The following is a 25,555-nucleotide window of genomic DNA, read 5'->3' on the forward strand; positions in this document are numbered from 1 at the left end:
ATACAAAAACACAACTACACGCAATTTTCCAAGCATATGAAAAAAAAAACATTACACGCAATTTTTCAATAACTGAATTTGAGCCACGGGGAAGTGACTGTGTGTGACTAGCATCCCAAGCATGAAAAAAAAGATAAAATAAAATAAAAGAAGGTATTGTGTTCCAGTGACTGTGAGCTAGTGCTGGTTGGTAAACCTTGTAACAAGTTGTTAATAACTAGTAACTTACAAGGAAGTCCCTGTGTGTGACTAGCATAAACAATACCAAGATGTAACTAAAGTAAACATTTTATTTTTTCAAATAGGAGTGACTGTGAGCAAGTGGTATAAAACTATTCACTTGTAACTAATGTTACTAGTTACTTACTCAGTCACTGTGTGTGACTAGCATGAAAAACATACGCTGATTCAGTGAGATGGTTGCAAGGGCTTGTTTCTTTGCTTCCAACAAGATAATCCTCAGTACAGTCTTTGAAAGCCAAAGCCGAAGTATTTTGAGAAACCAGACATGTACCCCCAAAATTCCTTTCCCGTACCCCTAGGGATACGTGTACCCTAGGTTGAGAATCTATGATCTAGTATACCCAAAATGCAAGCAAGCAAACAATACCTGAAATGCTTGTGTGAAATGACCCCCCAGATCAAGGGTTGTTGTCCTAAGTGGGTCACAATCGTATATTTTTTTAGTGTGTTGGGGAAGAAAATTACCCTAGATCTAGGGAAATTCCCTACATTTATTGATATTTCCCTCCCACCACCATTAAAATAAGGGTTTGCGACGAAATTAGTGTTCCCCATACGTAAACCACGCATTCCCACTGGACCCCAAGCTTGTTTTGGGAAAGAAGCGTAGTGAACCCACCAAACGATGCTCACCTCACCGGTCTGGCGTGGTGCCGGTGGCCAGCTGCGTCCACATAAGCCACCTACACTACACTCAAAGCCCTCTCGCTAGCACAGGTTCGAAAAGCTTGTCACCTCATCACAAGGTTTCTGTCCTGCTAGTAGAGTCCGAGGCACCAAACGCGGTGTAGCTATCTTCATTGTTTATCACTGACACAAGCAAGACCACTGGCTACTCGTGATCCATCCAGCACTGCGTTCTAGAAACAACTGCGGGTTATGCCGTGGGTTATCCCGAACTTCCTGCCTGACTTGTTAGAGCACGTGAATCCTAACTAACCGCATTTCGAATCTGTGCTTCACGAATTCGTGTTACCAGTAATTGAAGGTAATTGTGGAGATTGGCTCCGTGCCTCTTAATAAGATAATACGCCTCCGTATTATAGTGAAGGAACGAAATACATGTCCTTCAACCATAATGTGGAAGCGCAAGTACTTAGAAGTAAAGGAAAAAAGAGAAATCGGTTCTTTTAAGTGGGGAGCACATTTAACCCTCACAGCGTCGGCGTCGTACATGTACTACACAGGCTGAGTCATCTTCCCAGCGTCGTACATATCGACGACGACAACGACACACACCGTGACTCAGATGTCATTTTTGACACTTTTCATGACTTAAACTTATGTTTTTTCAGCATTTCTGACATAATGGGAGAAAAAAAAAATTTGAAAAGTGCCGACGCTGGGGGGGGTCACGGGTGGGAAATGTTCCGACGCCATGGGGGTTAAATTACTCCAGTGGTTCCCAACCTTTTTTTTCAAGCGACCCCAGTCATGCACCTCTAAACATGACTGCAACCCCACTAGTTTAGTTGTTTATGTGTTATCGTAACACAAAAACACCATGTTTGATATTTTGAGGTCTTGGCTACCCCTGGAAAAGCGCTTGGGGTCGTGACCTCAGGGTTGGGAAAGGAGGAACTATTCTAACCAAACTTTACGTAGTCTAACCTCTAACGGGGGGCCTTCGCCCCCCTCGACCCCCCTCCTAACCATGGGGGGCGCAGCCCCCTGGCCTCCCCCCCCACATGTATGATGTGCCGGAATTTGTTTTTTTTTGGGTGGGGGAGCGCATTTAAACTACTCTAACCGACTTTACATAACCTAACCTCTAATGGGGGGGGGCTTCGCCCCTCTCGACCCCCTTGCTAACCAGGGGGAGCTGCACTTCCCCCATGGACCCTCCCCCCACATGTATGATATGCCGGTAAAACTAGAGAAGTACAACAATATGTGAGACATTGAAAAGGTTATTATTCTCGTGGGGGCAATATTGGAGGCGCGTAGTGAATCTCCATATTTACTCAATAATGTAAGTGTTAACTCTGAAAGAGGTGCCAACATCCCCTTCTTCAACATTAGCCATTATGACGATAAATGCAGTCACGTCCACACGTTACGCAGACTCCGTGACGAGGTAGAACACCATGATCCCGAAGAATTTTCAACAATTCTGCGTCATCTTTGTACACTTTTTTAATCAAGGTGTACTCAGTCAGGGAACAAGTTGAACATAAAGAATCCATACTGATACTGACCCACCAACAACCAAACACTCTTAACACTCCACGTATGTACGTACCTACACGGAGCATCGCTATTGGTTGAATACAACTTAGACGTGTCCTCAGCAAGAAAAATTATTGGCTATTTGAGAACAACACAAACCAACTAACAAACATTAGAATAATTAATAACCTGCTCGTGAAGTCATCAAATAGTTGGCAGTTATTTACCGCAGAGCTGTGTGAATCACAGTTTTGTTCTTGAGGCCCAAAACTACGCACTAACGCTTTTTGAATCTGGCCCCTGAATTCGAATGGAAATTTTTCAAACACAAGTAACCTGCGTTCGAATCTGCTTCACGTGTTCTTTCGTGATACCAGTTAGTGAATACATAGTTGTGTATGGTGGTTGCAAGATTCTTATAACAGAAGTTACTTACCGTTTAGATGCTTCATAAGTACCTTAACCCTCAAGCGCATTGTAAGTTTCTAATAAGTTTCTGTTCCACTCACCATGCATTTGTCAGGCCCGACCGGCCTTTTTTTGCCCCCGTGATACTCTACATTCCCAGGTGTATTTTACCCACACAGATATATCGTATCAATGGCTTCATAAAGACTTGTACTAGAACATGTACAAATAATAATAGAGGAAAAAAAAATATATTTATATATATATATATATATATATATATATATATATATATATATATATATATATATATATATATATATATATATATATATATATATATATATATATATATATATATATATATAATAAACAAGACAAACTTGTTTCAAGTCTCCATATAGATTATTGTAGACAATAAATCCTAAGTACCAACTCTTCCCCACTTGCTAGCTTGAAATTTTGTGGACCAACCTTTTTATCCGAATATATGTTTCGAAGTGGAATTTAGTGAAGAATCTTATCGTATCCTCAAAATCCTCATATGCCTATTAGTTCCCGAGTTACCCCGAGAAAACTATTTTTTTCCTATCCTGTCAAAGGAGGCTAACAGCTAAAAATTGCTACATGCTCCTCATCTACGCTCCTTAGAAAGGTTACCATTAAGAAACTTATCCCAACAAATGACGCTCCCAAATTTGACACACTTTCTCCGAAAACTTAATTTTTGATAATTTTTAAAAACTTTTATGATGCATTTAGCATCATCGTGCGCCAGAGCCTTTTTACCCTTGATGACACGAAACGCGTCATCATGCACGAGGGGGTTAATACTGTACGGGGGGGGGCTTCGCCCCCTTCGACCCCCCTTCTGGTATGGAGACAGTGAAATTGCGTGGTTTCCATACGTGGTAAAAAAATCCCAGAATGTATGGAATTTCCCTACATCTAGGTAAATGTAAGGAATTTCCCTACATCTAGGGTATTTTTCAACCTCCCCATAACTCAAAAAATGTGTATTTGCGACACATTTCATGTTTACCGCTGCATTCCCCGCAGTTTCAAAGGACCCCTAGCCAATTTTGGTTGCAAAGGGTGAGTATGGGCAAACACTAGAATAATATCCCCAAGTGCGGTACCCATAACCCCTACTTGCACACAGCTTTATTCAGGAAGGTGAGTAGAAAAGTAATTACTGAGAGGAAATATGGGGATAATTGAGCATTATTCAAGAGGGTGTGTGAAAAGGCAGTTATCAATAACTATATTATATGAGCCTCATACTATATAGTTTCTATTGATAACTGCCTTTTCACACACCCTCTTGAATAATGCTCAATTATCCCCATATTTCCTATTGGTAATTACCCTTCCACACACCTTTCTCATACTATGAGGATTATTTACAAGACCTGAGAGGATATTTCAAAGCAGGTGATTCCTTTCTGGGTAAAGTGTTTTTTTTTTTTTTTTTACACGGAGGTAGTTGCTCTCGCCACCAGTCTGCAATGAATGGGCTAAAAGGAATTTGTTGCAGAACTTGGTGTAGATAACATGCTGTTAGGATGAATAACAGACACCAGGGCTTAGATTACCAACTATCTCGAGCCCCAGATTTACTGTTTTGACCTTTTGGTACTCTGCACTCTGCACACTGAGTCTGTGATTCTGTAATATATAAAATACAGTACCCTCACGAGTTTCACAATCCTCGAGTTTCGCCCTATTCCTCGCACTAATACATTGCTTCCTTAGTTTCAGGTCAGAGTTCACTAACACTCCCAAATCCCTTTCACACTCTGCTCTACCTGTCACTGTGGAGGCCAAACTATACCCGTAAGGCAGCCAGCCGCCTTCAGATACGGCTTCAAAACGACCCGTTCTCTCTTCGCATTTTCTTCCTTTTTACACAGCACGTATTTTGAGATAACAAGGGAGTAAAATGGGAAAAAAAAAGTCAGCTTCTCCACGAGCCGGAACAAATAAACGCTTTTCAGTGTTTTCAATACTCCGAGTTTTGCGATCCACGAGTTTAGCGCTATACCTACGAAACGAGCAAGCGCGAAACTCGGGAGGGTACTGTACTCTCAAGTGTTTCATCCCTTATCATTGTTTTAGTACTGCCATCTGATTATTATTAAGCTTTGCCTTTTTTCATATTCATCCTCAAACCTACTTTTAGACTTCTGAGTTCTTCAATCGTTCTTTGTAAGGTTTCATCTGAATCACTTAGCAAGACTGTCATCTGCAAATTAATGTTTGTTAAGATATTCACCATCTGTTTTGATTTTTATGTTATCCCCTAGTTTCTTCAATACTTTTAAGCAAGCTGTGAATATTTTTGATGGTGGTGTTATCTTACCTTGTCTTTCTTCAACTGGAATTATCTCACTTTTCTTGTGGAGTTTAAAGTTATGTATCATTTGCCTTACAATACCAAGTAGTTACTTATGTTTTTTTTCTGATGACAATTCACAGTAATGCTCCTAAGCAAATTTTTCTTACTAGTCCTATTCTCACTGATATTGCATTAACTGAGCAATCAGTGGGTAACTTACTTTTGCATTTTAATCAATGGGTATTGAGGAATCCAAACAACTAGGGTTCTTGTTTGTTAAGTTTTAATTTTAAACGAAAATCCAATATTAACAGGAACTCTTACAGTAGTTTGCACCCTAAAAATTCCATACACATAACGCACACTTCAGCACCTTACAGCAGAGACAGCCGGGTACAGAGGGTCGAGACACTCTCAACCAGCCCATGTGGCTCTACTTGTTGGAACAACACCTGTTGTTAGAGGTGTTCATCACAGGCAATTTGTGAACTGTAGACTGCCAGGACCTGTCTCATTTGCCTGATGGAATATCATCCAATGATAACCCTGAAGGGGATTTAGCAAAGGCCTCAGTTTCAGGCCACTATGACTTTGCTTATTATTGAGCCGTATCACACTAGCATTCTGCTGCCATAAACTTTCGCTGGGAGGAAGGCTGGAGAGAAGTAATAAAGGGGCAAATAACAAATGTAAATATACAGACAGAACAAAAAGGAATGGAACCTCTGCCATGATATATAAGTATTAAACATGGAAGAGGCTAACAAATTGGTAAAAAAATACTAAGAATATTTGGCACATTGCTCAATCCATAAATCTTGTCTGTCTGGGTATCTCTCCCTCTCTCACACTGTAGCTGGGGTCACTGGGAATGCATCTGACCACATCTGGACCCGACCACACCACACTGATTGGTGTGCTTGAAAATAAAATATAGTAAAAATGAAATAAAAAAAGGTATCTGGGAGCACCACCGGGCACCTCTGGGCTTCAGGTCATGCGAGTCTTGTTCCTACATCGTGACAAGAACCGTCACTGCTAACTTATATGGAAACTAAACTTTCTGTACAAGTTACACTGAGTATTAGTACGTGAGCCACACATGTACAGTATCTACACTTCTATGTACAAGATTGAGCACTTCCTCTTACTGGTTGACCATCACTGGAAGGTAACTGGCTTCATCTGAAAGGTGTGGTGGGCTTTTATCCATGGGACAAGTGGGGTAGGGTGAGTGGAACACCCAGGGATATGGTGGGAGTAGGTGAAGAACCCTGGTAAATGATGAAGTTGAAGATCCTGCGACATATGTATACACAGGGATAGAGGGAAGATGAAGCAATGAATCTAGCTGTGAGAGGACAGTCAGACATTCATTATATCACTGCTTGATTCATTATATCACTAGTGGAAGTAAGAGAAGTAAGCAAGACAATATACTTCTGATGAAAAAATCTGATGATAAACTCTAATGAGTAAAAAAGTAGGAGTATAGCTATGAGATATGGAACATTATGATAAACTATATTGAGAAAAAAGAAGGATTTATGAGAAAATAAATTAAATCAGCTGTGATATGTAATGGAAATAATTGTAGATATATCAAATACAGGCATCCTTTGCTTTATGATTGGGTTTCATTCCTCAAAGATCAACTGTAAAGAGGTTGATTGTGTATCCATATCACTATAACGTGTTAAATTGGAATACATTCCCAGCCACAGATGCTCAAGACCCTTATATAATATCAATCAGTAGGGGTACCGGTATATGCCATGAGGTGCATCACCTCACCCACCCGATGGTGCCAAATCCAGGGGTTCCTCCTGGCAAGTTTCCATGCAGGCTCCCTTTCCATCATAAGTAACTACCTCATGGCAGGGTTTATTGACTTGGTCATGCCATGAACTCTGGGTATCCCCTTGGCCTCCCACACTTAGGGTTACCTCTTAGTAACAACCTGGTGACCAATGTTGGCTTCGGGGTAGCATGCCACATTCCTGTGTACCCAGAGTTGCTGTCCACAGAATATGCAGTTAATAAGCCTTAACTCAATCTTATGAAGTAATCGCCAGTTTGACACAGTGGTGAAGCTCCTTAGCTACCCCTCCAAGATTGCTATACCAAGTCTAGCACTGCAGCTCTGGTCTTTGGGATCAAGAACCTGCAATTCACAATCTCCTGGATCTTGCAAAATTCAGGAGCAGAGAGCTGTTGGTGTTACTGGTATCAGAACCATGGGGACATGCATAACTTTTAACCTACTGTCAGTGCTAGTAGTAACAATAAAGTCATCCAAGACAATGAGTGTATCCCATGGGGGCACTGGTTTAATACAGAGTCGAGTTTAGGGTAGAACACCTTGGTTTCACACACCTCGGTGGGAGCATACATTTCAACAAGACGTGAAGTCCAGAGTGTGCTTCAGCTTCAAGTGCATTAAATGCTTATCAACCAGAGTAACTGCAACCACTAATGGCTGCAGTTGGCTGGGGATGTCTAAAGCTACCCCCTTAAGACACGCATCATTGCTTATGCCAGATCAGTAATAGGTGTACCCCCCACTACTGCTCTTGCCACTGCCAACCCTCCTCATCTCTGAGTCCCACTATATCCACCTTCAGCCTTCTGAGTTTATTCATTGGGTAAGGCAGTCAGTGATTCTCCAAAAGGCTCAGGACATTGCAGGAATCCACACACAAGAGCCCTCTAAAGGTTTGTCCCATGCCTGGTTTTGCAGGCAGGCAAAGTAAACATTTATATATCAAAATATACTATAAATAATTGTTCTGTTCTGCTTATGGAATAATGACAAGAAAAGTGTTAACTTAATGCTGTCACCAAGACAAACAAATGACAACATTGTTTTTCAGAGTAACTTACTTTTTTGTGGATGTCAACATTGATACCCACCTTCAAAATTAAGTTTTCTACTAAAAGAATGAATGACTGCTAAATGCAGCATTAAGGAACAATGCAAGGACCAAAGGCCAACCCTGTTCACAACTGTTTCAACAAAGCACAAAATTGTGGTGCAATAGTATTTTGTATTGCTTGCTCATTAAGAAATTTGTGTTGACAGGTTGTGGTGGTACTAGTTGATAAAATCATGTCTAATACAGTAACAATAATACACTTCCCAGAACTGAATTGTGCAATGGGAAGAGAGGAAGTGGAACTTGACATATACCCTGAGCATATTGTGGGTGGGGAACACTCTTCCCTGTGCAGTGCACCATCAATGTGCAGCATAATCATCACATGATTGTACTACCAATCTCAGACAGATCATATTATAAGTGATTGTAGGGGATCATATATTTATTATTGGTTTGGAATGTTCAAGATTGTATAAGTGATTAATCATATAGTGATGGTTACCTGTATATGGAAACGATGAGTCAAGGGAAAATGTGAATGGATGATCAGCAGGTAAAAAATAAATGCAAGCTGATGATTAATAGAAAAAACTGAATAAAACTATACAGTGACAACATACAGTGGTGGGAAGGGGAGGGTTGCTAGTGGCAGGGACGTTAATACTGTAGATCACTTCTGAGAGAGAGAGAGAGAGAGAGAGAGAGAGAGAGAGAGAGAGAGAGAGAGAGAGAGAGAGAGAGAGAGAGAGAGAGAGAGAGAGAGAGAGAGAGAGAGAGAGAGAGAGAGAGAGAGAGAGAGAGAGAGAGAGAGAGAAAATTATAAAAGCAGGTAGCACCAAGAATCAAAATGCATTATCTTCAATGTCTGTCACTCTCAAGTCTTTAGTCTTTTAGTACAAAATAATTGTTTGTTTACTCGACGATACATTAAGTAACGAGGTATATCAGTAAACTTACACAATACTTAACAATATTGGCACATACAAATATCTATGTACAGAGGTTCATGTTTCTCTTACAAAATACTAGACAGTCACACATGGCCTGGAGGTTTGATGAGGGATGTAAGGAGGGTAGAGTATAATGTGGGAGGGCAAATGAACAACAAAACCAGAGAGGGATGAGGCCAGGAGAAAGTTGGAGCATATGTGATGCTTCCCATGTGTCAGTGTACCACTTCAGTCACCATCTCCTCTCTTCTCAAGTTGAAGTTCAAGGCAACACTGAGACACACAGGCAAGTCTCACTTCCAGTGTCCCTTTGTAATGTAACCTCCACTTAATGCCACACACCGAGCCTTGTCCACTTCTATCCCGTTGAGTCCCCATTTCTGTGAGGTGGCGGGTGTGGAGTACAACTCAGCCACAATTTCCTACAGCATGCCAGGAACAATTATTATAGATAAGAAGATTGTAATTTCTTTCTGACTCATGTCATTCCCTGAACTGTGAGTCTCCTCAGCACTATGGTAGATGACCACTTAACTGTCAATGAGCAAGCCAGTATGTCCAGCATATAGCTCCGGTTATGGTCCTCAAAGCCTTAGGATGCCGAGTGAGCACTCATTTTCATCACTTAAGAAAAAGGCCCTTGATAAGGCCTATATGTTGACCCCTGGCTGAGCAGAAGGTTTGAGCTCCATATACTGGAAGGGTACGTGGAAGGAATGTCCTTGGTGGTCAACTAGAAGATGGCCACGCCTTGAAGATGCCCCCACCACTACGACAGATTCTCCCTTCAGCAGCACACTGTCACCTCCACCTTCCTCTGTCATTGCAATATTGGAAAAATAAGAATTAACATTGCATTAGAAGTTGAGAATTTCAGTGTACCTGGGTTGATATTTGTCAACTTATAATCAGCCAAAAAAATGTGGATAAAAAATTGTTGAACTTTGTTCACCTGGAAATTTTCTTTTCATGACCCGTGTCTGAGGATAGCCCATCTTGTGGTTCCCTGTTATGGTGTAGGAGCGGCTGGGCGGCACTGGTGGTGGCCGCTCCTGCAGAAGGGCGGTCTGGGTCACATGTTTATAAGCTGCATCATGTTCAACAACATACACATGGCTGAACATATATAAAATTCAGATAAAATCTCAAATATTTCTATTTCGCATGTCTCCTAGAAACTAAGCTAGCCTGTATCTTGCACTGTTTGTTTTACATGAAAAGCTTGAAGATATAAATATTAAGTTCTGTATAAAATAACTCACCAGGTCAAGACCAAACAGGGAACAGGTTTGCTGTATGGTCTTTTGATCACACCGATCCATCACGTCAGGTGGCGGCGTCCCAGCAATGGGCTGAGGTCGAGGTCTGACTGTGCGGGAACGTGCGCGCAATTCAAGGTTTCTTTTGAGAGTGGGCCAACGTCTGCGGAAATGCCAGCCACGCCACACAGCTTGTAACAGAGTTGCTGCTCGTTGCCGCATCTCTATCCGCAACATTTCCAGCTGTTGTCTGGCACCCTCACTAACAAGGAAAAAGAGGGTAGCAGTTTTAGTTTTTAAATTATTTACAGCATGCTAAATTGAATTTTGAGTAAACATTTATGAGGCTCATTTTTAATTCTGAGTAACTATCATGTATTCTTCAAAATTGTAAAATCTTTCGTGGTGTGTGTGTGTGTGTGTGTGTGTGTGTGTGTGTGTGTGTGTGTGTACAGGAATTATTGCTAATTCCAAACAGCCTTGAATGCTAATACACATCTCATTCTACTTTTCAAAGAATCTTACCTGAGAAATATATGGCGTTTACCCAAGGCCCACTGTATAGCCACTGTTGAGGATCTGTTCACATCCTCCAGAGATCGTACAAAATACTCTAGGATCAGCTTACAGTCCTCCACAGTCTTGTCCTCGACTCGACGGAGCTTCTTGAATGGCACAAGCAAGCGGTAGCGCAAGTTGAATGTCTTGAAGCGCATTCGGTGAGGATAACCTCCAGCCATTAGGTTCACAGTCTCCAGCACCTAAATAATAGGTATATATAGCTAAATAATAGGTATATATAGTTAATGATATCAAAATATCAAGCATCAATTAGAATTTGCCTAATAGAATTTCAAAAGCAGAAATTAATGTATGATAAAACTATTGAGTATCAATGACAGATTATGAGCAAAATCAAAGGCAAACTCTCACATCTTTTTGAAAATATTTGTACTAGTATGTAGGAATGTAAGTCAGAGTTGGGAAAAGAGGTATTATGTGGTGCAAAAGAAAGCAATGAAGTTTAAATCCTGAAATTAAATGATGGATGAGTTCAGGTATTTGGAAGCAATGACTTAAAGAGGAAGATATTCTGCTGGAAAGGAAAACTGAGTTGGAGAAAGGTAAATTACAGGGACTATGAAATTGTCGATGAATAAAGGGATGATTGGGATGAACAAAGTCAGAATCCATTAGGTCTTGGCCCTAATTCTTTTGTATAGAAAGGAAATACTTGTAAACCATTAAGAAAATAATCGGTTGTAGGAGCAGTGGGAATCAGTATACTTGGGAACAATTTGTGTTTTTGTGGATCTTGGGGGGGGGGGGGGGGGGTTTTGTTGTTTATGTTCTTTTCTGGGGATAGTGTGTCTTCCATCATTACTTCAAAATCTTTTCCTTCATGTACCACCTTTAAGTTTTCTTCTCCCATCCTGTATGTTTTCCTTTGTCTGTTTTTAATTTTCCCCATTTCCATAAAGTGGCACTTGTTTGCATTAAATTCCATCTCCCATAACTGGCTTCATTTATACACTGTTCTGGTCTTTTTGCAGCTCCTCACAATCTTCCTCCGTCCTCACTTTTCTTATTAACTTTGCATCATCTGCAAAAAGGCTCATATAACTTTTTATACCCTTTGGCATATCATTTATATATATTATGAACATTATTGGTGCCAGAACTGAGTCTTGGGGAACTCCACTCTCTACTCTCCTCCAATTTGATTTCTCCTCTCTAATTACTGTCCTCATTTCTCTTCCGGTTAAGTAATCATTCATCCACTCTAACCTTCCCGACCATTCCTCCCCACTGCTGTAGTTTTGTGCAGAACCTTGTCATAAGCTTTTCAAATCGAGATATAACCAGCCCACCCTTCTCTCTTTTGCACCACGTCTATTGCTCTTGAGTAGAAATATAGTAAGTTAGTGACACATGATTTCCCTTTTCTAAATCCGAACTCTCCTTCATTTATTATATTTTCCTTTTCTAAATGTTCGACCCATTGTTTTTTTTTATTATACTTTCACAAATCTTGCACATTACACTTATCAAAGAAACTGGTCTATAATTTAGTGGTTCAGTTTTATCTCCATTTTTATAAATTGGTACAGTGTTCACTCTTTTCCATTCCATGTGAACCCGGGCCCACGGAATTGTAGCCAGGCACTCTGACTACTGCTCCATTGATGCATGATGAAAATAGCTACATTATTTCCAAATATATACAAATCATATGATATGGACATATCTTTGATATAAATTGTCATACATTGGTATGGCAATTAATGTCCAATTCTCTTTGCAATTTGATGTTGAAAAATAGCGGTCACCCCTCTGCTCAAGGAAGTTAAGAGGAAAATGAAAATTCTGGTGGTAATATGCATCAAAACCCCTGGCTGCAAATGGGCCAATTAAACTGTAAGGCACATAGGGTGGTACAATTAATTAATTGAGGAAGTATACCCCCATTTTTAGTCTGAAAACCAGTTTGCTGTAGTTGATGGGCTGAGACATTCTTTGGTGTACATGACACTGCAGTCAGTCATAAGTGAGGTCTGGACTGCAGTGAGGCCAATTTTATTGGGCAACCTGTGACATAATCCTTTCTCTTCTTTGACACAATTTTTATATATGTTAGTTGTAGAATTTATGCCTTCCTGTCCTATCCATAGGAAATAAGGTACTGATGATGATGAGTAACATTACTCCATTGACCTATAGAATTTAGCATTTTAATAGCTTAAAATTCGTATGCATGTTTCCTATTGTTCCATTTCATCTAAATCCTCACCTGCAATGCACGAATCTGCTTGATGACAGTAGCCCGATCAAAGTGGCCAGGCTTCTCGGAGCAGTTTGAGCGGAGGCAGCGGATGAAGTGAGGCTTGGCATGCACTAGTGTTCTCAAAAGGTTGTCAAGTCGTGTGTGGAAATCTTGCGTCAGTGTTGACACTGGCTCATCTCCATTTTGTCTGATGAAGAAATACATACAATAGAAACACATGTATATTCTCAGAGTGGTAGAAAGGTTCTTTCATTTCCCTTTCTGAATTTTTGGGATGTTGAAATTCAGGGGTAGATGTGAAAATTTATAATTGATTTAATGTCTTCCACAGCAATAGTGAAAACTGTGAACTTAAAGTACCAAAATGCTATGCTTTGTAGGTGGATGTTGTATGTAATGTTCGCTTTACAATTGTTATATTGAAGTGTTATAACTTTGTCATATGAGGCTTCCGGAGGTAAAGGGGCGACATCACCAAAACCTAGTTTTGAGTAAATCTCATTCAAAGTTTAGCTATGTGTACTGTACTTTCCTCTTGACTTACCAATTTATTGTTTGTATTCATTTTAATTGTATGGCCTAGCTGTATAATAAAAGTTTTTTTTTATTTAAAAAAAAAAATTATTGCTAAATTTTTATACCCCAATTTGGAAATTGGTTATGATAATTGGAATATCCATCATGTATGTGGATTTGTAAAATCTATGTTGTTCACCTAAACTACAGTATGAACCATTTCATTTTAAACCAAAATGCAGATTTTTTATGAATTTTTATAATAATAATGCGAGGAGTCCTGAGGACAATGTTTACTTCCCGGGCTTTAACTCAGATGCCCCGCTTGGTGGGCAGCATGGCCTGTGATTGGCTTAGCAGTGATTAGCGCGGGAAAACCAGCTCCTCAGGCTGCTGGCAATGTCTCCTCTTTACCTCCGACAACCACTACATGATAAAAAGGAATTCTTGTTCGCACTTATTGCTGGTACACCCTCGATTCTCTTGTTATAAGGGTCAGTATACCTTGCACTGTTTTTGGAAATCATAGAGAATGCATATGCCTATTGCATGGTACACCTAACTAAAAATGTCAGATTTGGCGGTCACACCTTTACCTCCGCCTCATATTTGCTGGATACTAGAACATTCATCCTCATACCAGGTGGTAATGATCAAGAGAACCATTTAAACTCTCCACCATTTTTTTGAGAATTTGCCAGAGATATGTATTACTTCACCTTATCTTTGAGGGACTCATAAAGGTGCAACTTACAGGTCTGTGTGGGATGTGGGGCTGATACGGAAAGAGACTCCTCTAGGAACTGGATCTTGTGAGAAGAGTGCTTTCAGCTCTGAGCCAAACAGGTGGGTGGCAAATCCAAAATTGCAGGACTGCTTGTGGAAGACACACACCAGGTCATCACTGATGATATCCCTATTTGTATCTGAAATGAGATAAGTTTTCAGTCCACATATAATTTCTGTATGTATTTATGGTACTGACATCTCCCCTCCAAGAGCTACCTTTAATTAGGTAACCATGGTAGAAGAGTCATCAGTTCTCCTGTTCATGCACTCCCTCTTCCCCAACATTCACTCCCCTCCCTTGTCACCTCTTTATTGCAGTATTACTCACTCCTGATGATCCATCTTACTTATGGTCTCCCTACCACCTTTTGCCCTCCTATTTGGTTCCATGAACCCTCTTCAAAAATCACCATTTAGGATTCTTATAGCTTATTGAAATTATATCTTAATGAACGTTTCTTTACCCACACTCTAGCCCTCTTGCTCTCACTTCCACATCACAATCCCTGTACACCTCTTTGTTACTAATAGCATCCTATCTTGTTAAACCACAATCTATTAATTAAGTAGGTCTTCTTTTTATATAGCAGAGAAAGTACTCAAAGGCAAAATAGAAACATAACAAAGGCCATGACTCCTGCAAATAGAATCAATTAATCAATGGGGGCATACGCTGGGGAATGCATCGCCTCACCCACCCTATGACACCAAATCCGGGAGTCCCTCCTGGCAAGTCTCCATGCAGGTCCCCTTCCCATCCTGAGTACCTCCTGGCAGGATCTATCGAGTTGCTCAAGCTGCGAACTCTGTAGGCATCCTCTTGGCCTCCTCCACTCAGGATTGTCTCTTACAGAGACAACCTGATGAGCAGGGTCAGCTAAAGGGTAGCATGCCACCTGCCCGTATAGCCAGAGTTGGAATTGACAGACTATGTGGGTAATATATGTCAAATCAGTCTCATGTAGTAATCGCTGGTTTGACACAAAAGTTATTCCAGTGATTTCCCATGATTCTGCATAGACACTTATTACCAAAGTCATCAATCTGCCTCTCCAGTTCTTATTTAATGTCCATGTCTCACAGACATTGAGTAAGACAGGGAGCATAAGGGACTTGTAGATTTGGATCTTTGTCCTTCTACACAGGTATCGATACTGGCATATACTCATGCTGAAGAAGTCTATAACACTGGGCCAAGCCAGTCTGCCATAAGACTTCCTGGTGAGACCCACCATTATACTGAACTACGCTATCATGGTATGTGAAATTTTCCGAGATCACAATGTCCTCGCCACATGCATGAATAGACTGCATATACGGTAGAAGACTGGATGAAATTTAAATATAAAGTAAATAATAAAGGAAGGCTGTTCCAGAGATTACCAGTGAAAAGGATGAAAGAATATAGATATTGGTCAACTCTCACAATAGGACTTTGAACAGCATAGGGATAAGCTAGAGTAGCGAGTATTGGGTTGCACTCCATCAGTATGTTAAATGCTAGAATGTGATGGTGTGAACCTGGAAAGTTTGGAAAGTTTCATTTAGTCGGCGCAACATCTGTGGTCATATGCTTGAGAGAGACAGAAGGGGAAGGAATTATAGGAGAAGGGAACAGATCCCAGGAGACGGGACACAACCCCCGATTAATACCTGGTACCCATTCACTGCTGGGTGGACAGGGGCGTAGGGTAAGGAAGAGGAGGAGGAGGAGGAATAATGGCAAGGAAGGTGGAGGTAATGGCGAGGGGGAGTTGATGGTGGAGAGAAAGATGGAGGTATTAGTGTTAGGAGATACAGATTGGAAGAGGAAATAATGGAGAGAAACTTAAAGATAGTGATGAGGGCAGTGATATAGATGTGGGAGTTGACGCAATAGGACAATGATGACGAAAGATAGAAGAAGGTAATGGTGATCGGGGAGAAGGCAGCGTACACCGCGGCTGTGGTTCGGGTCCTGGCGGGGAAAGTTGGAAAGTTTCGTTTAGTCGGCGCAGGTCATATGCCGGAGAGAGACAGAAGGGCAAGGAATTATAGGAGAAGGGAACAGATCCCAGGAGACGGGAGATCAGGAATTGGACTGACTGTTAGCTATGGACAGGTACACAGAATCCCCAAGAAGATAAATTCCCTGCCACCCAATTAAAAGAACTCAAAACACTGCCATGACTGGCTCATCACTCACCTAGGAAGTCTGACGCATCATAAATCACTCTGCTAGCAAAGTGGTGGATGCCGAATGACCTGATGTGATTTGCCTTGGGCTCAAACAGCCTCCCATTGCCTTTATGCTGCACCTTGACTTTCTGGATGTAGCTCTCTGGGGTTCCCCTCACTGAGCCCTCCACGTCCAGCATACTCAGCAGACCAGTTCGCTGTGGGAGGAATAAGTTTTACTTAAGACTTCAAGGCAACTTTTTTTTTATACTTGTGTGATGATTGTCGCAGAAACATGAAATATTCTTTGCAATTTTGTAAATGATTTTGTAATGGATGACTTAAACATGTAGCTATGTTAGGGTCAAGAGGGCCACTCTCTCACCAAGAAGTTGATGTGACCAATAAAAAAAATATTGTTTGTGTACATGCATTTATAAACTCTACCATGGCACTACTTGGCTTCCCTAAATGCATTTATTTGATCTATAAGTTCATATAAATACTAAGACAAGTTATTGTTGTTGAATAGCACCTAATCCCTAGCTACATTCCCATATTTTTCATGCACTTACCAGGGATGATATGAGGTCAATGCATGGAACATTGTCTACATAATCAACCTCAACCTCACATGTGATGCCTTCCTCTCGACAAGACTCAATGGAAGATTTGAAGATGTGTGTATTGTAAAAATGCTGCATGGTCTCAGCACACAAGTTGATACACAGGTGCTCCAAATGAGAAGGCTGGGGAAACAAAATCAACTTTATAAAAGTATTGGTATTTACATAACCTTAATTTCATGTCAGCAATATTGTCATGAAAAAGATTACCATTGTTCATAGGGCTAATGCCCACTAAGTTCAGTGTTGCACATTACCTTAGGGTCTTCAAAGCCAAACATGTCAAGAATGCCAATAAAGCCATCTGTGGCATGCTTCACAGCATTATTCAGTACACTCATGGACTTAGATGCCTTGGATCCGGCAGTGCCCACTGTGGAGGCGTGCTGGGACGCTACCTCCCCGTGGTGATGAACACTCTCGTTGCTGGTGCAGATTATATTATTAACGATGTAAACTTTATACATATGCCAAAAATATGAGCAATTGCTAATACATTTAAACACATAGGCTGATTGTATTATCCTGTTTGAGACTCACCTGTCAGAGGAGAGAGTGCCTGAGGTAGAACCCAGCCGCTTGAGAGAATTTGCCCGCCTGACAATGGTAGCAACTGTGCGGCAGTACAGCGCCTTGGCAAGGGCATCTCGCGTCATATTAGACTGTTAAGAAAGAGGCAGAGATTCAGTGGGGCATCAATGACCAAAGAGCTTGGCTTTATTGACCTCAACAAGATGTCTTTGCTACAATATGTAATATATTTAATGAATATTTACTAACAAAAACAATGTCACCCAAAGATATACCACATTATAGCAATGTCATCATCTTTCATGAGCATTTTCAGACTGATATGAACATTTTGTGTGCATATCAAGAAAACATTTTTGCTGCTATGAAGAACATAACCACTATTCTAGCTAGAATGCACAATTTGAATTTTATTGGATGCATTGAATAAGTACAACAAAGATGAGAATATATCTCAAAATTTTAACAAAGTTGAATCTACAGATAATTACTTTATCTCACAGTATAATTGATTCTAGAGAACATGCCACAAAAATATTGGAATATTCTTGTAAATAATATGCTTAGCACAGCAGCAGTATTATAAACAATGATTTATAAATATATCTTGCCAAATTATTGGTGCATCTTATACTCTGGTGCATCTTATATGGCCAGAAATATGGTACATCTTTATGGGGATTTGGAGTGCCAATCAATAGTTGCAAAAAAAACCACTAATCCAACCTGTCAGATTCACTGAAAGTAATAAAACAAGGAATGAAGCAAGCAGGCAAACAAAAGACAAGATAATGTACTAACCATGTTTGCATCACACATGGACTTGACCAGCTGACCTCGAACATTGTGGGTACGTGTGGTGAGGCCTCGGTACAGTGATGCTGATGACACCCCAAGCAAGGTTGCCACACTCTGGAAAAGGAGACCAACTGAAGAGTTTGACACACACATGCACACACTTATCTTTGTGGAAAGCTATTCTTAATATCTCTTCTACAGGCTTCCTTTTACATTTTCCTTCTTGATTCTCTTGTGTTCCAGGTTATTAGATCTTTCTTGTCCAGTTTCTACATCCCATCCAGCACCCTATACACCACAATCAGATCTTCTCTCTCCCTTTGTTCCAGTGTTGGTAAACTCAACCATTTCAATCTCTCTTTGTATGTTCAATCTTTTAGTCCTGGAACAATTATTATTTCAGCTAAGCAAAAAGTATTGATAGGAGGGCTTCAAATGGGAAAAACAGGTGAAAGTTCCGAGGTGGGGGCACCAATAAACCCTTTTTATCATGTATCCTTGGCTGGGACCAGGGCACAAGTCTGACGACTACATTATCAAGGTGATGGCAAACAATTGCTATCCAAGATGCATCGAGACACTTCCCTCCATCACAAGACTATTATTTGAAAAGAATCTTAATATTATTGTAGGAACTGTGTATCTAGTCTAACTTGTCACTACTGCTGAGAATGTTATTTTGGAAGTCGTTATTGGTGATATGCTGCTGTACATGTGATGAAACAAATTGACAATGTAAAATGGCTTCTACAAATAAGTGCAAGTTCTTAATACTGCTACTCAACATGCTACCTTTCTTTGTGGAATCAACCAAGTAATGATAATGGAATCGGTAAGATGCAACGATATTCATAATAAAAACCTTTTAAGTATAAAATGAAAATTGGTATTCTCTAATTGGATTTGGATGGCTAATGATATGGTTGTGGCTCATACCAAACCTCAGTTCCATCTCCCAATAAAACACTAAAACATTTTATTCCTTACATTACATAACTTTTTCAAGAAGTGTTAAAAGTAAGTAGTATGGATCTAACATTATAAAATTATACAGTGCAGTAAAATACCATTCCAGCACAGAAATAAATTAATTCAAGGGTAAACACAAATATAGTACAGGAAGGCACATACCTTAAGCTCATGACTGCCTCCCTGGATGTCCACCTCAAGTCCCTGCCCTTCAATGAAGGTAACATTGCCAAGGAGGAGGACAGCAGCCAGAACCCTTACTACATCAAAGAAGGGGATTCCCAGAACTCCAAGACATGCCTTCCACGCCTCAAACCTGTCAAAGAGAATCATTGTCTTAGTGTAAAGAAAGGAATGGGAAATTAGTAAATGAGAAAACAACAGCTTTGTGTACAATATTGTAAGCATATTATGCTGATCTTTATGTATGAACTACAGCACCTTCATTGTTAATGACAAAACTCATATTCCCAGATGACACAAAAATCTGGATTGGAGAAAAGGGGATGGAGGAAATGACTGAATTTAGATATTTAAGTATTTTTCTATGCAAGCAGAGAAGCATGGTAGGGTGAGATAAGCACAGACATGTCAGAGGTGAACTAGAGAGATTTATGAAAGGAAGAAGTGTGAGCAAGAAATAGTATTCTTCTAATTTTGCCATAAGAAAGTACCACAGCAATAATTAATATGCTCATTGGAAATGGAAAGGTTTTGAATGAAAAGATGGTGATGATGATCATCAAAACTGCAGGCAATGAAAAATCAACCAATCAATTGGTGGGGGCATACACCTGGGGGTGCGTTGCCTCACCCACCCTATGGCGCCAATCCTGGGGGTCCCTCCGGGCAAGTCTTCATGCAGGCCCCCTTCCCAACCCGAGTACCTCTTGGCAGGATCTATCGACTTGCTCAAGCCACGAATTCCGTGGGCATCCCCTTGGCCTCCTCCACTCAGGATTATCTCTTACAGAGACAACCCGATGAGCAGGATCAGCTTCAGTGTAATGTGCCACGTGCCCGTATAGCCAGAGTTGGAGTTCATGGACTATGAAGGTAATAGTATATGTCGAATCAGTCTCACGGAGTAGTCGCTGGTTTGACACAAAGTCATTCCAGTGACAACCTTCTGGATTTTGCAAAATTCAGGAGAGAGCTGTTGATGTTCCTGGTACCAGAACCATGGGGACCAACACATAGCTCGCAGCCAACCTTGTCAGTGCCAGTAGTAGCATTGAAGACGCCCAGGACAATGAGTGTGTCCCGAGGAGGGCATTGGTCTAATACGGAGTCGAGTTTGGCGTAGAACATCTTCTTTTCCGTTTCACACATCTCGGTAGGAGTGTACACTGCAACAAGAAACATGAAGCCCAGTGTGTGCTTCAGCCTCACTTGCATTATACGCTCATCAACCAGAGCAACCTCAACCACAAATGGCAGCAGTTGGCTGGAGATGCCCATAGCTACCCCCTTGACATGGAAACCATTGCTCATGCCGTACCAGTTGAAGGTGTACCCCCCTTACTGATCTCGCCACTGCCAGGCCTCCTCGTCTCAGAGAGTGACACTATTTCCACCCTCAGCCTTCTGAGCTTATTTGATAGGTAGGGCAGTCGATCATCGTCTGAGAGGCTCCAGACGATACAGGAGCCCACATGCAGAGTCTTTCGAAGGTTAACCCTGGGCCTGGTTCTGTGGACGGGCGCAGCCTCTGCACCACCCCGGCCACCCCCAAAACAAAAAGAGGGCTAGGGGAGGGTACTGTACCTTTCAGTAGGGGAACCAGTAACCAGATTAATTTTATAGGCTCTAGAGTCTAGAATGTCATCGAGGGCATCAAGATTGATGTTTAGTTAATACCTATTTTTGGACTTCTTCGCATAGCCATAAAGGAGGAAAAAGAAATTTCTAGGGTCAAAATCCTGAAACTGCCTCAAGTTGTGCCATTTTTCTTAATATGACCATTTGGAGGATTGGAATAGGATAATGCCTCCATGGTGGAGTGGCTAACATGTCTAGCTATGAATCCACAGGCCTGGGTTTGAATCCTGGCACAGGCTGGTTGATAATAGGGGTCCCTTGGGAAACCATTTATCTAGTTTAATAGCATAGCTCTCAGCCAGTAAAACGGTTAAAGTGTGCAAATGCATTTATACGCATGCATACATGCTTGTTTCCACTGTATATGCTCATGCCTGTACTGGACTGTGGGTGCATCTACATTTTAATTCATACAAGTGCATGCCTGTATATCCACACACCAACCTGCGTGCATCCTCAGCCTCATCTTGCCTCACATCCCCTTCACTAAGGTACCGCAGGGTCCTGACACTGTGGCCCTCCAGGTTAAGCTTGGCTGTGAAAAGATCAATGATATCAGGTCACTTGAACATGAACTTTCTCACTCTCACTTTATCCTTGTATCCTGAAATTATCACAGTTCTTCTCTATCATTAAAGAATACATTTATGTGCAATCACAGTCAGTCTCTTAATTTAAATTAAAATTACCTAAAACAAAATGTCTTCCCAAGACTGCTGCCTCTATGTACATAAGCTACAAATCACTGCTGTATGTAGCTTTGCTAGAAACTCACAAACTTATGAAGCCACCAGTGACTTGTAAAGATGCTGATATACTTGAGAACTTTGGATAATGTTGATTGTAAATTGCCTTTGGAATCAGACATATCAGCCAAATATTTCTTGAACTTTGGGTATTGTTGATTGTAAATTGACTTTGGAATCAGACATATCAGCCAACTATTTCTCTGGCAGTTCTTTTGTTAAAATTCTAGATATACAGAAAAGCTTGGCAGTAGGTTGAGTAAAGTTAGACTATTCTACCTCGTTCCTCCTGTGTAAGTCCTGCCAGCATCTGGTAGAATATATGGTAGTTTTTCTCATCTGGAAGTGGACGCACCACTCGTGTCTGGTCCAGAAAGTAACAGTGGATCTTCGTTCTGTAAAGCGCTCCATCTGTCACCTGCACTTCAATGAAATGACCCTGAGGAAATAAATATTAATGTCAACTTGTCTGTCATGCTGCTTAGAAACACACTGCCTTTTCAGTTTGAGGGAAAACTGAGTTACATACCTTAGTGATAATTCTCTTACAGATAAGGATAATTTACCTCACAGATAAGGGAAGCAAGACAGAGGATAGCAAATCAATGGGAATTGAAAAGGTTTATAATGTAGAAAAATGTGGCAGAAGAATCAAGATCTTGCACCTGCATTTTAGCTTGAAAATCACCTCTTAACCCAGGATTTGATGAGCTGTAAGATGCCATCTGCCGCCAGTGATAATAATGTGTTCATAATCATTTCAGTATTGATAAGGGACATTTCCCTGTTTGGTGACACGGGGTACCTGTTCTCCACTGCACTCAACCCTAAGTTCAGACTGATGCTTTAGCCAGAGTGGTATATCAATTGCACTCAGTGCAGAAGAAATTAAGAGTAACAAACCAGTTACATATTCAGTTTTCTGGGAAGAAAGTCGTAAAGAATGAGACACAGAGTACCAATGGCACTGAGTTTAAACCAGAACAACCCAAACTTGACAAGATGGAAGAAAGACTTATTTCAAAGTACTGTATGATGGTGAAAAAATAGATTTGAGGATGATTAGGGACTACTGTGGTATGCCTAACTCTATTCTGGCCACACAGTACCACTTCTCAACTTTCTGAAATGAGCTCCTCATATGAAGGTATATATTAATAGTCTCCATATCTCAAGAAAATAATTTCACATTGAAAATTTTGCAAATTGCAGATTCAGAAGTGGCTTTGGTTCTGCTACATGGAACTCATTTATAAACATTGATACTCCTCTCCTCTGAGGACAGTACTTACAATACGACTAGATTCTGAGTTGGATGTGGTCTTTGCTGAGCCTAGGGAGCGGAGCACAGTGAAAGCAGCTGCCAAATGCTTGAAGGCATCTGTCTCTGGCCCACCGCCTGCCACATCGAACAGCTGCCGCAGCAACAACATCGACGTGTAGGTCTTGCCTGACCCTGATGCACCTGTAAAGAGAATTGTTTGCTATATAACAGGTGAAGTTTTTAGGTGACAGTTACTCTATAAGAGAAGTGAGCCAGAAGCACCCACTGGGAATGTCTGCTTCCATTTACCCAACCAGTGTATCAACATGAGTGTATAGCTTTTGTTGAAAAGAAAACTGCAGCAAGCTACTAATTGTATTTAGCAACATAAAAGTATACTGTAAAAGCTACCATTTCAGTGTTTTGTTAAGATGTCTGGCATTAATAAAATGCAAAGGAAACAAAATAACAAGGATATTTTGAAAATGTACACAATTTTCTTTGTTTTCAATTTTAATAAAAATTAACTAAGCCCTCTTTATCATTCATCAATGGGTTCTTATTTGTTTTTTATCATGAGTGAGATGTCTTCATGACAGCATGGCATTAACTACATGAGGCCAGATGGCCTTTACATGGCAGCTCCTGAAAATGGGTCATTAACCAAATTCCCTTCCTATCCATTAATTCGCCATTTAGAGCTTTCAACTGTTTGCTTCAACTACATACATACTCAGTTTGCTCCACTCATCCATCACCCTGTTTATGAACCAGTTCTTGCCTTTTTCCTTCCTTAACTTGCAAATACTTTTCCGACTTATACCCATTACTGCATGTTCTTACATAGGTTTTCAATATAAATACTTCAACTAAATTGGTCTTTCTAACACTGCACCATGCAGTCATGGTGAACAGCATATAGCTCATAAGTAAATACTTGGATATCTACTAGTGAACTATAATGTGCTATTAGACTTTTTATAACTTAATCAGTGCAGTTAAATTAATGAATAATGCCATCTTTGAGAAATATTGAACCACAAACCTTTCAACAGAGCACTTACCCCCATCAAGGCTGCATTACTTTTAAAGTGGTTATGAGGCAAAACATTTAAAATAGATGTATAAAGAAGTTTTACTTAAATTTGATACTTCTGAAAAAGATTCTTGGATCTACTCCTGCCTGTCCTAAGTCTTGGAAGGATTCCTCAAAAAGCTGTGGATAATCTCAGTGAAATGGAGGAAACCTGTTTCTGGGCCCAAGTAACAAGTATTTTTTTTTTTTTTTTTTTTTTTTTTTTTAGTATCATAATCAATCAAATACTAATACGTACTTAACCCATGGCTTACAGCATACAACTATTCACAACTTTAAATCCATCTTGTAATAGATCTGATGAACAGGCAAGCAAATACTGCTGGTAAAAACAATATTGACAGAGATAACAAAATTGGGAATACATAGTCTGATTACCTGAGAGAATGATGGCTTGGGGGTAGCCTGTCTCGCTTTGCTGGCGTACTGCCTCATGGACGACCCGTAAAAGGTGTGGACTCTGGACAGCAGCCCTAGTGGAAGTGAGAGTGAGGGCATTCCCCACTTCATGGTAAGGGTTTACTGACAGCAGAATTGGACCCACATTAGTCTGTGAAAGAAAAATGTAGGAAAATTTAATATTTTACTGAAATCAACAATAAATTTTACTTCATTATAAATGTGTATTGTTTGCATCAAAATAACTTAAGATGGAATTACATTTCTCTAAATTAAAGAAATGACAAATTATTTAACAGGAAAGTCCCATCATGCTAAGGAAGACCTGGAGCACGGCCTGGGGTACATCTTCAAATGATTTTGTGTGTGAACACTTGCAATATATTGAATGTCTCAGAGGATCAGCAACTGCCTCACTTATCTAATAAGCTCCTAAGGCTGAAGTAGGATGTGGTGGAACTCTGAGATGAGCAGACGTGGTAGTGTTGAGATCACTTGTGAGTATAAGCTATACCTATCTCCAGGTAATTCCAGGCAATTGTTATTGAGGTTGCTCAAGTTGATGACTGTATAATACGAGCAGGAATGCAAATTCTTGGCATCGGAGACCAAAAGAAGATCCTTCAAACTGCAAAATTTTCTAAAGTGCACATTTCTTTGCAACTGATCATGGGCTTTTTGTTCCTATTAATCTTCATTTTGTGCCAAGAGAAATATCATGTAACCACACTGTTTCATGAGTATGCAGTAACAATTTCAAATAGGTTTGATGTATTCAGCATCCCTAAGTATCCCTATAGAACAATGGACTA

At 40.5% G+C, this 25,555-nt stretch overlaps 1 protein-coding gene and 1 long non-coding RNA gene across 10 annotated transcripts in view; one reads left to right on the forward strand and one right to left on the reverse strand.

Annotated features, from left to right (window-relative positions):
- Positions 1 to 25,555, forward strand: part of LOC126998998 (uncharacterized) — a 34,080-nt gene that overhangs the window by 866 nt on the left and 7,659 nt on the right. For 2 of the 3 annotated variants that reach the window (XR_007753093.1, XR_007753092.1), the window contains exon 2: positions 14,304 to 14,393. This is a non-coding gene — a long non-coding RNA (uncharacterized LOC126998998). Of the gene's footprint in view, positions 1 to 14,303; positions 14,394 to 17,071; positions 17,220 to 25,555 lie in introns of those variants that run through there. The other variant, XR_007753094.1, reaches the window with a different exon arrangement.
- Positions 5,425 to 25,555, reverse strand: part of LOC126998996 (unconventional myosin-IXb-like) — a 97,939-nt gene continuing 77,808 nt past the window's right edge. For 5 of the 7 annotated variants that reach the window (XM_050861305.1, XM_050861308.1, XM_050861310.1 and 2 more), the window contains 16 exons: positions 24,723 to 24,894; positions 23,277 to 23,449; positions 22,264 to 22,423; positions 21,683 to 21,773; positions 19,580 to 19,733; positions 18,452 to 18,562; positions 17,660 to 17,781; positions 17,377 to 17,545; positions 17,069 to 17,242; positions 16,522 to 16,711; positions 14,302 to 14,473; positions 13,038 to 13,218; positions 10,772 to 11,007; positions 10,250 to 10,508; positions 9,940 to 10,054; positions 5,425 to 9,804 (listed from right to left, as the gene is read on the reverse strand). In XM_050861305.1, coding sequence (XP_050717262.1) covers positions 9,638 to 9,804; positions 9,940 to 10,054; positions 10,250 to 10,508; positions 10,772 to 11,007; positions 13,038 to 13,218; positions 14,302 to 14,473; positions 16,522 to 16,711; positions 17,069 to 17,242; positions 17,377 to 17,545; positions 17,660 to 17,781; positions 18,452 to 18,562; positions 19,580 to 19,733; positions 21,683 to 21,773; positions 22,264 to 22,423; positions 23,277 to 23,449; positions 24,723 to 24,894 — 2,646 coding nt within the window. In that variant the 3' untranslated portion in view covers positions 5,425 to 9,637. The remainder of the gene's footprint in view (positions 9,805 to 9,939; positions 10,055 to 10,249; positions 10,509 to 10,771; positions 11,008 to 13,037; positions 13,219 to 14,301; positions 14,474 to 16,521; positions 16,712 to 17,068; positions 17,243 to 17,376; positions 17,546 to 17,659; positions 17,782 to 18,451; positions 18,563 to 19,579; positions 19,734 to 21,682; positions 21,774 to 22,263; positions 22,424 to 23,276; positions 23,450 to 24,722; positions 24,895 to 25,555) is intronic. The other 2 variants (XM_050861307.1, XM_050861312.1) reach the window with 1 other exon arrangement.

The sequence above is a fragment of the Eriocheir sinensis genome, chromosome 15 (assembly GCF_024679095.1).
Source record: "Eriocheir sinensis breed Jianghai 21 chromosome 15, ASM2467909v1, whole genome shotgun sequence".
Classification (NCBI taxonomy): domain Eukaryota; kingdom Metazoa; phylum Arthropoda; class Malacostraca; order Decapoda; family Varunidae; genus Eriocheir; species Eriocheir sinensis.